The sequence below is a fragment of the Crinia signifera genome, chromosome 5 (genome assembly GCF_055691185.1).
Source record: "Crinia signifera chromosome 5, ASM5569118v1, whole genome shotgun sequence".
Classification (NCBI taxonomy): Eukaryota; Metazoa; Chordata; class Amphibia; order Anura; family Myobatrachidae; genus Crinia; species Crinia signifera.
In genome coordinates this window covers 3,575,258-3,589,812 of record NC_139221.1, presented here as the reverse complement: position 1 = coordinate 3,589,812, position 14,555 = coordinate 3,575,258, and the positions used below count along the sequence as shown (strand labels likewise).

Here is a 14,555-nt window from a genome sequence, read left to right as displayed (position 1 = left end):
AGATACACTTCTATCTATCATCCGGCATCAGAGAGTGGGGGGGCAGGGAAAGGACCCCAAGATCCTGCTCCGTGGTCACATAGATACACTTCTATCTATCATCCGGCATCAGAGAGTGGGGGGCGGGGAAAGGACCCCGAGATCCTGCTCCATGGTCACAGATACACTTCTATCTATCATCCTATATCAGAGAGTGGGGGGCAGGGAAAGGACCCCAAGATCCTGCTCCATGGTCACAGATACACTTCTATCTATCATCCTATATCAGAGAGTGGGGGGCGGGGGAGGGACCCCGAGATCCTGCTCCGTGGTCACATAGATACACTTCTATCTATCATCCTATATCAGAGAGTGGGGGGCAGGGAAAGGACCCCAAGATCCTGCTCCGTGGTCACATAGATACACTTCTATCTATCATCCGGCATCAGAGAGTGGGGGGCGGGGAAAGGACCCCGAGATCCTGCTCCATGGTCACAGATACACTTCTATCTATCATCCTATATCAGAGAGTGGGGGGCAGGGAAAGGACCCCAAGATCCTGCTCCATGGTCACAGATACACTTCTATCTATCATCCTATATCAGAGAGTGGGGGGCGGGGGAGGGACCCCGAGATCCTGCTCCGTGGTCACATAGATACACTTCTATCTATCATCCTATATCAGAGAGTGGGGGGCAGGGAAAGGACCCCAAGATCCTGCTCCGTGGTCACATAGATACACTTCTATCTATCATCCGGCATCAGAGAGTGGGGGGCGGGGAAAGGACCCCGATATCCTGCTCCGTGGTCACATAGATACACTTCTATCTATCATCCTATATCAGAGAGTGGGGGGCAGGGAAAGGACCCCAAGGTCCTGCTCGGTGGTCACATAGATACACTTCTATCTATCATCCTATATCAGAGAGTGGGGGGCAGGGAAAGGACCCCGAGATCCTGCTCCGTGGTCACATAGATACACTTCTATCTATCATCCTATATCAGAGAGTGGGGGGCAGGGAAAGGACCCTGAGATCCTGCTCCGTGGTCACATAGATACACTTCTATCTATCATCCGGCATCAGAGAGTGGGGGGCGGGGAAGGGACCCCAAGATCCTGCTCCGTGGTCACATAGATACACTTCTATCTATCATCCTATATCAGAGAGTGGGGGGCAGGGAAAGGACCCCGAGATCCTGCTCCGTGGTCACATAGATACACTTCTATCTATCATCCGGCATCAGAGAGTGGGGGGCGGGGAAGGGACCCCGAGATCCTGCTCCGTGGTCACAGATACACTTCTATCTATCATCCTATATCAGAGAGTGGGGGGCGGGGAAGGGACCCTGAGATCCTGCTCCGTGGTCACAGATACACTTCTATCTATCATCCGGCATCAGAGAGTGGGGGGCGGGGGAGGGACCCCGAGATCCTGCTCCATGGTCACAGATACACTTCTATCTATCATCCTATATCAGAGAGTGGGGGGCAGGGAAGGGACCCCGAGATCCTGCTCCGTGGTCACATAGATACACTTCTATCTATCATCCTATATCAGAGAGTGGGGGGCAGGGAAAGGACCCCAAGATCCTGCTCCGTGGTCACATAGATACACTTCTATCTATCATCCTATATCAGAGAGTGGGGGGCAGGGAAAGGACCCCGAGATCCTGCTCCGTGGTCACATAGATACACTTCTATCTATCATCCGGCATCAGAGAGTGGGGGGCGGGGAAGGGACCCCAAGATCCTGCTCCGTGGTCACATAGATACACTTCTATCTATCATCCTATATCAGAGAGTGGGGGGCAGGGAAAGGACCCCAAGATCCTGCTCCGTGGTCACATAGATACACTTCTATCTATCATCCTATATCAGAGAGTGGGGGGCAGGGAAGGGACCCCAAGATCCTGCTCCGTGGTCACATAGATACACTTCTATCTATCATCCGGCATCAGAGAGTGGGGGGCGGGGAAAGGACCCCAAGATCCTGCTCCGTGGTCACATAGATACACTTCTATCTATCATCCTATATCAGAGAGTGGGGGGCAGGGAAAGGACCCCAAGATCCTGCTCCATGGTCACAGATACACTTCTATCTATCATCCTATATCAGAGAGTGGGGGGCAGGGAAAGGACCCCAAGATCCTGCTCCGTGGTCACATAGATACACTTCTATCTATCATCCTATATCAGAGAGTGGGGGGCGGGGAAGGGACCCCGAGATCCTGCTCGGTGGTCACAGATACACTTCTATCTATCATCCTATATCAGAGAGTGGGGGGCAGGGAAAGGACCCCGAGATCCTGCTCCGTGGTCACAGATACACTTTTATCTATCATCCTATATCAGAGAGAGGGGGGCAGGGAAGGGACCCTGAGATCCTGCTCCGTGGTCACAGATACACTTCTATCTATCATCCTATATCAGAGAGTGGGGGGCAGGGAAGGGACCCCGAGATCCTGCTCCGTGGTCACAGATACACTTCTATCTATCATCCGGCATCAGAGAGTGGGGGGCAGGGAAAGGACCCCGAGATCCTGCTCCATGGTCACAGATACACTTCTATCTATCATCCTATATCAGAGAGTGGGGGGCAGGGAAAGGACCCCGAGATCCTGCTCCGTGGTCACATAGATACACTTCTATCTATCATCCTATATCAGAGAGTGGGGGGCAGGGAAGGGACCCCGAGATCCTGCTCCGTGGTCACAGATACACTTTTATCTATCATCCTATATCAGAGAGTGGGGGGCAGGGGAGGGACCCCGAGATCCTGCTCCGTGGTCACAGATACACTTCTATCTATCATCCTATATCAGAGAGTGGGGGGCGGGGAAGGGACCCCGAGATCCTGCTCCGTGGTCACACAGATACACTTCTATCTATCATCCTATATCAGAGAGTGGGGGGCAGGGAAAGGACCCCGAGATCCTGCTCCGTGGTCACAGATACACTTCTATCTATCATCCTATATCAGAGAGTGGGGGGCGGGGAAGGGACCCCGAGATCCTGCTCCGTGGTCACATAGATACACTTTTATCTATCATCCTATATCAGAGAGTGGGGGGCAGGGAAGGGACCCCGAGATCCTGCTCCATGGTCACAGATACACTTCTATCTATCATCCTATATCAGAGAGTGGGGGGCGGGGGAGGGACCCCGAGATCCTGCTCGGTGGTCACATAGATACACTTCTATCTATCATCCTATATCAGAGAGTGGGGGGCAGAGAAAGGACCCCGAGATCCTGCTCCGTGGTCACAGATACACTTCTATCTATCATCCTATATCAGAGAGTGGGGGGCGGGGAAGGGACCCCGAGATCCTGCTCCATGGTCACAGATACACTTCTATCTATCATCCTATATCAGAGAGTGGGGGGCAGGGAAGGGACCCTGAGATCCTGCTCCGTGGTCACAGATACACTTCTATCTATCATCCTATATCAGAGAGTGGGGGGCGGGGAAGGGACCCCGAGATCCTGCTCCATGGTCACAGATACACTTCTATCTATCATCCTATATCAGAGAGTGGGGGGCTGGGAAGGGACCCCGAGATCCTGCTCCATGGTCACAGATACACTTCTATCTATCATCCTATATCAGAGAGTGGGGGGCGGGGAAGGGACCCCGAGATCCTGCTCCATGGTCACAGATACACTTCTATCTATCATCCTATATCAGAGAGTGGGGGGCGGGGAAGGGACCCCGAGATCCTGCTCCATGGTCACAGATACACTTCTATCTATCATCCTATATCAGAGAGTGGGGGGCGGGGAAGGGACCCTGAGATCCTGCTCCGTGGTCACAGATACACTTCTATCTATCATCCTATATCAGAGAGTGGGGGGCAGGGAAAGGACCCCGAGATCCTGCTCCATGGTCACAGATACCCTTCTATCTATCATCCTATATCAGAGAGTGGGGGGCGGGGAAGGGACCCCGAGATCCTGCTCCGTGGTCACATAGATACACTACTATCTATCATCCTATATCAGAGAGTGGGGGGCAGGGAAAGGACCCCGAGATCCTGCTCCATGGTCACAGATACCCTTCTATCTATCATCCTATATCAGAGAGTGGGGGGCGGGGAAGGGACCCCGAGATCCTGCTCCGTGGTCACATAGATACACTACTATCTATCATCCGGCATCAGAGAGTGGGGGGCGGGGGAGGGACCCCGAGATCCTGCTCCGTGGTCACATAGATACACTTCTATCTATCATCCTATATCAGAGAGTGGGGGGCGGGGAAGGGACCCCGAGATCCTGCTCCATGGTCACAGATACACTTCTATCTATCATCCTATATCAGAGAGTGGGGGGCGGGGAAGGGACCCTGAGATCCTGCTCCGTGGTCACAGATACACTTCTATCTATCATCCTATATCAGAGAGTGGGGGGCAGGGAAAGGACCCCGAGATCCTGCTCCATGGTCACAGATACCCTTCTATCTATCATCCTATATCAGAGAGTGGGGGGCGGGGAAGGGACCCCGAGATCCTGCTCCGTGGTCACATAGATACACTACTATCTATCATCCTATATCAGAGAGTGGGGGGCAGGGAAAGGACCCCGAGATCCTGCTCCATGGTCACAGATACCCTTCTATCTATCATCCTATATCAGAGAGTGGGGGGCGGGGAAGGGACCCCGAGATCCTGCTCCGTGGTCACATAGATACACTACTATCTATCATCCGGCATCAGAGAGTGGGGGGCGGGGGAGGGACCCCGAGATCCTGCTCCGTGGTCACATAGATACACTTCTATCTATCATCCTATATCAGAGAGTGGGGGGCGGGGAAGGGACCCCGAGATCCTGCTCCATGGTCACATAGATACACTTCTATCTATCATCCTATATCAGAGAGTGGGGGGCAGGGAAGGGACCCCGAGATCCTGCTCCGTGGTCACAGATACACTTTTATCTATCATCCTATATCAGAGAGTGGGGGGCAGGGGAGGGACCCCGAGATCCTGCTCCGTGGTCACAGATACACTTCTATCTATCATCCTATATCAGAGAGTGGGGGGCGGGGAAGGGACCCCGAGATCCTGCTCCGTGGTCACACAGATACACTTCTATCTATCATCCTATATCAGAGAGTGGGGGGCAGGGAAAGGACCCCGAGATCCTGCTCCGTGGTCACAGATACACTTCTATCTATCATCCTATATCAGAGAGTGGGGGGCGGGGAAGGGACCCCGAGATCCTGCTCCGTGGTCACATAGATACACTTTTATCTATCATCCTATATCAGAGAGTGGGGGGCAGGGAAGGGACCCCGAGATCCTGCTCCATGGTCACAGATACACTTCTATCTATCATCCTATATCAGAGAGTGGGGGGCGGGGGAGGGACCCCGAGATCCTGCTCGGTGGTCACATAGATACACTTCTATCTATCATCCTATATCAGAGAGTGGGGGGCAGAGAAAGGACCCCGAGATCCTGCTCCGTGGTCACAGATACACTTCTATCTATCATCCTATATCAGAGAGTGGGGGGCGGGGAAGGGACCCCGAGATCCTGCTCCATGGTCACAGATACACTTCTATCTATCATCCTATATCAGAGAGTGGGGGGCAGGGAAGGGACCCTGAGATCCTGCTCCGTGGTCACAGATACACTTCTATCTATCATCCTATATCAGAGAGTGGGGGGCGGGGAAGGGACCCCGAGATCCTGCTCCATGGTCACAGATACACTTCTATCTATCATCCTATATCAGAGAGTGGGGGGCTGGGAAGGGACCCCGAGATCCTGCTCCATGGTCACAGATACACTTCTATCTATCATCCTATATCAGAGAGTGGGGGGCGGGGAAGGGACCCCGAGATCCTGCTCCATGGTCACAGATACACTTCTATCTATCATCCTATATCAGAGAGTGGGGGGCGGGGGAGGGACCCCGAGATCCTGCTCCGTGGTCACATAGATACACTACTATCTATCATCCGGCATCAGAGAGTGTGTGTGTGTGGGGGGGGGGGGGGGGGGGACCCAGAGATTCATATATAGACAGATAATATAACAGTGACAGAGGTTGTGAATTGAGAAAGATACCAAATGGCATCCACCAATTCACTTACCTGGCGCTCCAAAAAAATATAATAATAGAATATATATGTGTACTAGTGGTTATGAAGGTGCTATATATTTTGCACCTGTTCAACAATTATCCGGCTGCTGCACGTGTTGAATGAGCTAGCCAAGCTCATAAAGGTAGACAGATACCCATACTAGACTTGGAGTTCTTATTATATTACATGTACCCGGCAGCGCAATTGTGTTGAAACCCCCCTAACAGATAATATAACAGTGTCTCTATCTCCCTCCATCCCTCACATATCTGTCCTACGTTGCAATCAGTGTTCAGAGCTGCGTACCCCCTCAGCCACGTGTACAGTATGAGTCAGTCTAATAACATGTCTGGGGAGAGTGTAAGCTCTTGGGATGAGAGTCAGGATTTGGCTACGGATGTGAGGCACCACAAATATCTACAGCAGGGAAAAAGAGCAAGGTACATAACGCAAAGAACAAGACACGCAAAGGCAGAACACGTATAAAGCGCGTAGTCAGTAACAGGAAATACTGTGATACAAAAGACGTAATAGGGAAAACACAGGAGCCCCGAGGTCCATGATGGAGCCCACAGGAGGATGGGGTGGGAGCACAGGAGCCGCGAGTCCCATGATGGAGCCCACAGGAGGATGGGGTGGGAGCACAGGAGCCGCGAGGTCCATGATGGAGCCCACAGGTGTATAGGGTGGGAGCACAGGAGCCGCGAGGTCCATGATAGTGCCCACAGGTGTATAGGGTGGGAGCACAGGAGCCGCGAGGTCCATGATGGAGCCCACAGGTGTATAGGGTGAGAGCACAGGAGCCGCGAGGTCCATGATGGAGCCCACAGGTGTATATGGTGAGAGCACAGGAGCCGCGAGGTCCATGATGGAGCCCACAGGTGTATAGGGGGAGAGCACAGGAGCCGCGAGGTCCATGATGGAGCCCACAGGTGTATAGGGTGGGAGCACAGGAGCCGCGAGGTCCATGATAGTGCCCACAGGTGTATAGGGTGGGAGCACAGGAGCCGCGAGTCCCATGATAGAGCCCACAGGTGTATAGGGGGAGAGCACAGGAGCCGCGAGTCCCATGATGGAGCCCACAGGTGTATAGGGTGAGAGCACAGGAGCCGCGAGTCCCATGATGGAGCCCACAGGTGTATAGGGTGAGAGCACAGGAGCCCCGAGGTCCATGATGGAGCCCACAGGTGTATAGGGTGAGAGCACAGGAGCCGCGAGTCCCATGATGGAGCCCACAGGTGTATAGGGTGAGAGCACAGGAGCCGCGAGTCCCATGATGGAGCCCACAGTCCAGTGCGTTACCGGTCACAGGGTGAGGAGGGGGGTCATGTGCGTTACCCGTCACGGGGGGGGGGGGGGGGAGTCAGGTGCGTTACCTGTCACAGGGGGGGGGGGGGGGGGGGAGTCAGGTGCGTTATCTGTCACGGGGGGGAGGAGTCAGGTGCGTTACCTGTCAAAGGGGGGGGGGGGAGTCAGGTGCGTTACCTGTCACAGGGGGTGGGGGGGGGGGGGGGGGGGAGTCAGGTGCATTACCTGTCACAGGGGGGGGGGGGGAGTCAGGTGCATTACCTGTCACAAGGGGGGGGGGGGGGGGAGTCAGGTGCATTACCTGTCACAGGGGGGGGGAGGAGTCAGGTGCGTTACCTGTCGCAGGGGGGGGGGGGTCAGGTGCGTTACCTGTCACAGGGGGGGAAGTCGGGTGCGTTACCTGTCACAGGGGAGAGGGGGGGGGGAGTCAGGTGCGTTACCTGTCACAGAGGAGAGGGGGGGGGAGTCAGGTGCGTTACCTGTCAGACGGGGGGGGGGGGCGGGGTCAGGTGCGTTACCTGTCACAGGGGGGAGTCAGGTGTGCATATGACAGTGATATAACATGATGTAACATTACCTGTTTGTGTAGAAAGCTGGGTGCTGGGGGTTCCGCTTGTTGCTCTAGGTGGTCTTTTCCCTGGTACTTTCACTGTGGTTCTAAGTAAATCAATCTGCTTCCCATGGATGTTCTGCATGTAATCCTGAGACACAAGAAACACAATATAAGAAAGACTTCAAAAGCTGGCTGGGGCCACGCACATGGTGCAGCTCGGGGGCAGGGTTCCAGTGCTCAGGGGGCAGGTTTCCAGTGCTCAGGGGGCAGGGTTTTCAGTGCTCAGGGGGGCAGGGTTCCAGTGCTCAGGGGGGCAGGGTTCCAGTGCTCAGGGGGGCAGGGTTTGTGCGCATGGTGCAGCTCGGGGGCAGGGATCCAGTGCTCAGGGGGCAGGGTTCCAGTGCTCAGGGTTCCATTGCTCAGGGGGGGGGGGCAGGGTTTGTGCACATGGTGCAGCTCGGGGGCAAGATTCCAGTGCTCAGGGGGGCAGGGATCCAGTGCTCAGGGGGGCAGGGTTTGTGCGCATGGTGCAGCTCGGGGCAGGATTCCAGTGCTCAGGGGGGCAGCTCGGGGGCAGGGTTCCAGTGCTCAGGGGGGCAGGGTTCCAGTGCTCAGGGGGGCAAGAATCCAGTGCTCAGGGGGGCAGCTTGGGGGCAGGGTTTGAGTGCTCAGGGGGCAGGGTTCCAGTGCTCAGGGGGCAGGGTTCCAGTGCTCAGGGGGGCAGGGTTTGTGCGCATGGTGCAGCTCGGGGCAGGATTCCAGTGCTCAGGGGGGCAGGGTTTGAGTGCTCAGGTGGCAGGATTCGAGTGAAGGGGCAGCTCGAGGACAGTGAGCTGGGCCCACACTCAGGGGGCAGCTCGAGGACAGGGCCCAGAAATGATCAGTAGGGCCCAGGCATCTAGGCTCAGCTGGAATGTGTATTAGGGTTTGCCATGAGGCTGCAAGGACTGGTTCAGGAGCTGATACAGGGCTCGCCATATATTTATGTACAGGCTGCAATCACCGATCTCCCAGCTTAGTAATTAGTGAATCTCATTTCCTGCTCAGAGTAGATTTCACTGGAGCAGCTATTAACGTACATCATTAACACACATTCAATTAACTTCTCCAAACAAGCTAATTGATGCCAAGCAGACAATTAACAGTAGATGACAGACACAGGATGTGCTGGGCGTATAACTGCTGAATCGTACTGATAATAATCCATTATAGTGTTACAGCTAGCCAGGTGAGATAACAGGTGAGTTATACAGTGACATATACTATGGGCAGGGATAGCTATATACAGTACAGCGTCACAGGTAACAGGTGAGATATCACTGCCCATAGTACATGTCACTATATAACTATATACAGTACAGTACAGTGTCACAGGTGAGATATCACTGCCCATAGTACATGTCACTATATAACTATATACAGTGTCACAGGTAACAGGTGAGATACCACTGCCCATAGTACATGTCACTATATAACTATATACAGTACAGCGTCACAGGTAACAGGTGAGATATCACTGCCCATAGTACATGTCACTATATAACTATATACAGTACAGTGTCACAGGTAGCAGGTGAGATATCACTGCCCATAGTACATGTCACTATATAACTATATACAGTACAGCGTCACAGGTAACAGGTGAGATATCACTGCCCATAGTACATGTCACTATATAACTGTATACAGTACAGTGTCACAGGTAATAGGCGAGATATCACTGCCCATAGTACATGTCACTATATAACTATATACAGTACAGTGTCACAGGTAACAGGTGAGATATCACTGCCCATAGTACATGTCACTATATAACTACATACAGTACAGTGTCACAGGTAACAGGTGAGATATCACTGTCCATAGTACATGTCACTATATAACTATATACAGTACAGCGTCACAGGTAACAGGTGAGACATCACTGCCCATAGTACATGTCACTATATAACTATATACAGTACAGCGTCACAGGTAACAGGTGAGATATCACTCCCCATAGTACATGTCATTATATAACTATATACAGTACAGTGTCACAGGTAACAGGTGAGATATCACTGCCCATAGTACATGTCACTATATAACTATATACAGTACAGCGTCACAGGTAACAGGTGAGATATCACTCCCCATAGTACATGTCATTATATAACTATATACAGTACAGTGTCACAGGTAACAGGTGAGATATCACTGCCCATAGTACATGTCACTATATAACTATATACAGTACAGTGTCACAGGTAACAGGTGAGATATCACTGCCCATAGTACATGTCACTATATAACTATATACAGTACAGTGTCAGAGGTAACAGGTGAGATATCACTGCCCCATAGTACATGTCACTATATAACTGTATACAGTACAGTGTCACAGGTAACAGGTGAGATATCACTGCCCATAGTACATGTCACTATATAACTATATACAGTACAGTGTCACAGGTAACAGGTGAGGTATCACTGCCCCATAGTACATGTCACTATATAACTATATACAGTACAGCGTCACAGGTAACAGGTGAGGTATCACTGCCCCATAGTACATGTCACTATATAACTATATACAGTACAGTGTCACAGGTAACAGGTGAGATATCACTGCCCATAGTACATGTCACTATATAACTATATACAGTACAGCGTCACAGGTAACAGGTGAGATATCACTGCCCATAGTACATGTCACTATATAACTATATACAGTACAGCGTCACAGGTAACAGGTGAGATATCACTGCCCATAGTACATGTCACTATATAACTATATACAGTACAGTGTCACAGGTAACAGGTGAGATATCACTGCCCATAGTACATGTCACTATATAACTATATACAGTACAGCGTCACAGGTAACAGGTGAGGTATCACTGCCCCATAGTACATGTCACTATATAACTATATACAGTACAGTGTCACAGGTAACAGGTGAGATATCGCTGCCCATAGTACATGTCACTATATAACTACAGTACATACAGTACAGTGTCACAGGTAACAGGTGAGATATCACTGCCCATAGTACATGTCACTATATAACTACAGTACATACAGTACAGTGTCACAGGTAACAGGTGAGATATCACTGCCCATAGTACATGTCACTATATAACTATATACAGTACAGTGTCACAGGTAACAGATGAGATATCACTGCCCATAGTACATGTCACTATATAACTATATACAGTACAGCGTCACAGGTAACAGGTGAGGTATCACTGCCCATACTTCATGTCACTATATAACTATATACAGTACAGCGTCACAGGTAACAGGTGAGATATCACTGCCCACAGTACATGTCACTATATAACTGTATACAGTACAGTACAGCATCACAGGTAACAGATGAGGTATCACTGCCTATAGTACATGTCACTATATAACTGTATACAGTACAGTGTCACAGGTAACAGGTGAGATATCACTGCCCATAGTATATGTCACTATATAACTATATACAGTACAGCGTCACAGATAACAGGTGAGGTATCACTGCCCCATAGTACATGTCACTATATAACTATATACAGTACAGCGTCACAGGTAACAGGTGAGATATCACTGCCCATAGTACATGTCACTATATAACTATATACAGTACAGTGTCACAGGTGAGATATCACTGCCCATAGTACATGTCACTATATAACTACAGTATATACAGTACAGTGTCACAGATAACAGGTGAGGTATCACTGCCCCATAGTACATGTCACTATATAACTATATACAGTACAGTGTCACAGGTAACAGGTGAGGTATCACTGCCCATAGTACATGTCACTATATAACTGTATACAGTACAGTGTCACAGGTAACAGGTGAGGTATCACTGCCCATAGTACATGTCACTATATAACTATATACAGTACAGTGTCACAGGTAACAGGTGAGATATCACTGCCCATAGTACATGTCACTATATAACTATATACAGTACAGCGTCACAGGTAACAGGTGAGATATCACTGCCCATAGTACATGTCACTATATAACTACAGTACATACAGTACAGTGTCACAGATAACAGGTGAGGTATCACTGCGCCATAGTACATGTCACTATATAACTATATACAGTACAGTGTCACAGGTAACAGGTGAGATATCACTGCCCATAGCACATGTCACTATATAACTGTATACAGTACAGTGTCACAGGTAACAGGTGAGATATCACTGCCCATAGCACATGTCACTATATAACTGTATACAGTACAGTGTCACAGGTAACAGGTGAGATATCACTGCCCCATAGTACATGTCACTATATAACTGTATACAGTACAGTGTCACAGGTAACAGGTGAGGTATCACTGCCCATAGTACATGTCACTATATAACTATATACAGTACAGCGTCACAGGTAACAGGTGAGATATCACTGCCCATAGTACATGTCACTATATAACTACAGTACATACAGTACAGTGTCACAGATAACAGGTGAGGTATCACTGCCCCATAGTACATGTCACTATATAACTATATACAGTACAGTGTCACAGGTAACAGGTGAGGTATCACTGCCCATAGTACATGTCACTATATAACTGTATACAGTACAGTGTCACAGGTAACAGGTGAGGTATCACTGCCCATAGTACATGTCACTATATAACTGTATACAGTACAGTGTCACAGGTAACAGGTGAGATATCACTGCCCATAGTACATGTCACTATATAACTGTATACAGTACAGTGTCACAGGTAACAGGTGAGATATCACTCCCCATAGTACATGTCACTATATAACTGTATACAGTACAGTGTCACAGGTAACAGGTGAGATATCACTGCCCATAGTACATGTCACTATATAACTGTATACAGTACAGTGTCACAGGTAACAGGTGAGATATCACTGCCCATAGTACATGTCACTATATAACTGTATACAGTACAGTACAGTGTCACAGGTAACAGGTGAGATATCACTGCCCACAGTACATGTCACTATATAACTGTATACAGTACAGTGTCACAGGTAACAGGTGAGATATCACTGCCCATAGTACATGTCACTATATAACTGTATACAGTACAGTACAGTGTCACAGGTAACAGGTGAGATATCACTGCCCATAGTACATGTCACTATATAACTATATACAGTACAGCGTCACAGGTAACAGGTGAGACATCACTGCCCATAGTACATGTCACTATATAACTATATACAGTACAGCGTCACAGGTAACAGGTGAGATATCACTCCCCATAGTACATGTCATTATATAACTATATACAGTACAGTGTCACAGGTAACAGGTGAGATATCACTGCCCATAGTACATGTCACTATATAACTATATACAGTACAGCGTCACAGGTAACAGGTGAGATATCACTCCCCATAGTACATGTCATTATATAACTATATACAGTACAGTGTCACAGGTAACAGGTGAGATATCACTGCCCATAGTACATGTCACTATATAACTATATACAGTACAGTGTCACAGGTAACAGGTGAGATATCACTGCCCATAGTACATGTCACTATATAACTATATACAGTACAGTGTCAGAGGTAACAGGTGAGATATCACTGCCCCATAGTACATGTCACTATATAACTGTATACAGTACAGTGTCACAGGTAACAGGTGAGATATCACTGCCCATAGTACATGTCACTATATAACTATATACAGTACAGTGTCACAGGTAACAGGTGAGGTATCACTGCCCCATAGTACATGTCACTATATAACTATATACAGTACAGCGTCACAGGTAACAGGTGAGGTATCACTGCCCCATAGTACATGTCACTATATAACTATATACAGTACAGTGTCACAGGTAACAGGTGAGATATCACTGCCCATAGTACATGTCACTATATAACTATATACAGTACAGCGTCACAGGTAACAGGTGAGATATCACTGCCCATAGTACATGTCACTATATAACTATATACAGTACAGCGTCACAGGTAACAGGTGAGATATCACTGCCCATAGTACATGTCACTATATAACTATATACAGTACAGTGTCACAGGTAACAGGTGAGATATCACTGCCCATAGTACATGTCACTATATAACTATATACAGTACAGCGTCACAGGTAACAGGTGAGGTATCACTGCCCCATAGTACATGTCACTATATAACTATATACAGTACAGTGTCACAGGTAACAGGTGAGATATCGCTGCCCATAGTACATGTCACTATATAACTACAGTACATACAGTACAGTGTCACAGGTAACAGGTGAGATATCACTGCCCATAGTACATGTCACTATATAACTACAGTACATACAGTACAGTGTCACAGGTAACAGGTGAGATATCACTGCCCATAGTACATGTCACTATATAACTATATACAGTACAGTGTCACAGGTAACAGATGAGATATCACTGCCCATAGTACATGTCACTATATAACTATATACAGTACAGCGTCACAGGTAACAGGTGAGGTATCACTGCCCATACTTCATGTCACTATATAACTATATACAGTACAGCGTCACAGGTAACAGGTGAGATATCACTGCCCACAGTACATGTCACTATATAACTGTATACAGTACAGTACAGCATCACAGGTAACAGATGAGGTATCACTGCCTATAGTACATGTCA

The 14,555-nt window shown here is 49.1% G+C and overlaps 1 protein-coding gene across 1 annotated transcript in view; it reads right to left on the bottom strand.

Annotated features, from left to right (window-relative positions):
* The window catches only part of AGAP3 (ArfGAP with GTPase domain, ankyrin repeat and PH domain 3), a 158,805-nt gene that overhangs the window by 20,037 nt on the left and 124,213 nt on the right, over positions 1 to 14,555 (bottom strand). Inside the window, 1 exon segment of the mRNA XM_083186519.1 lies at positions 7,952 to 8,075. Coding sequence (XP_083042645.1) covers positions 7,952 to 8,075 — 124 coding nt within the window.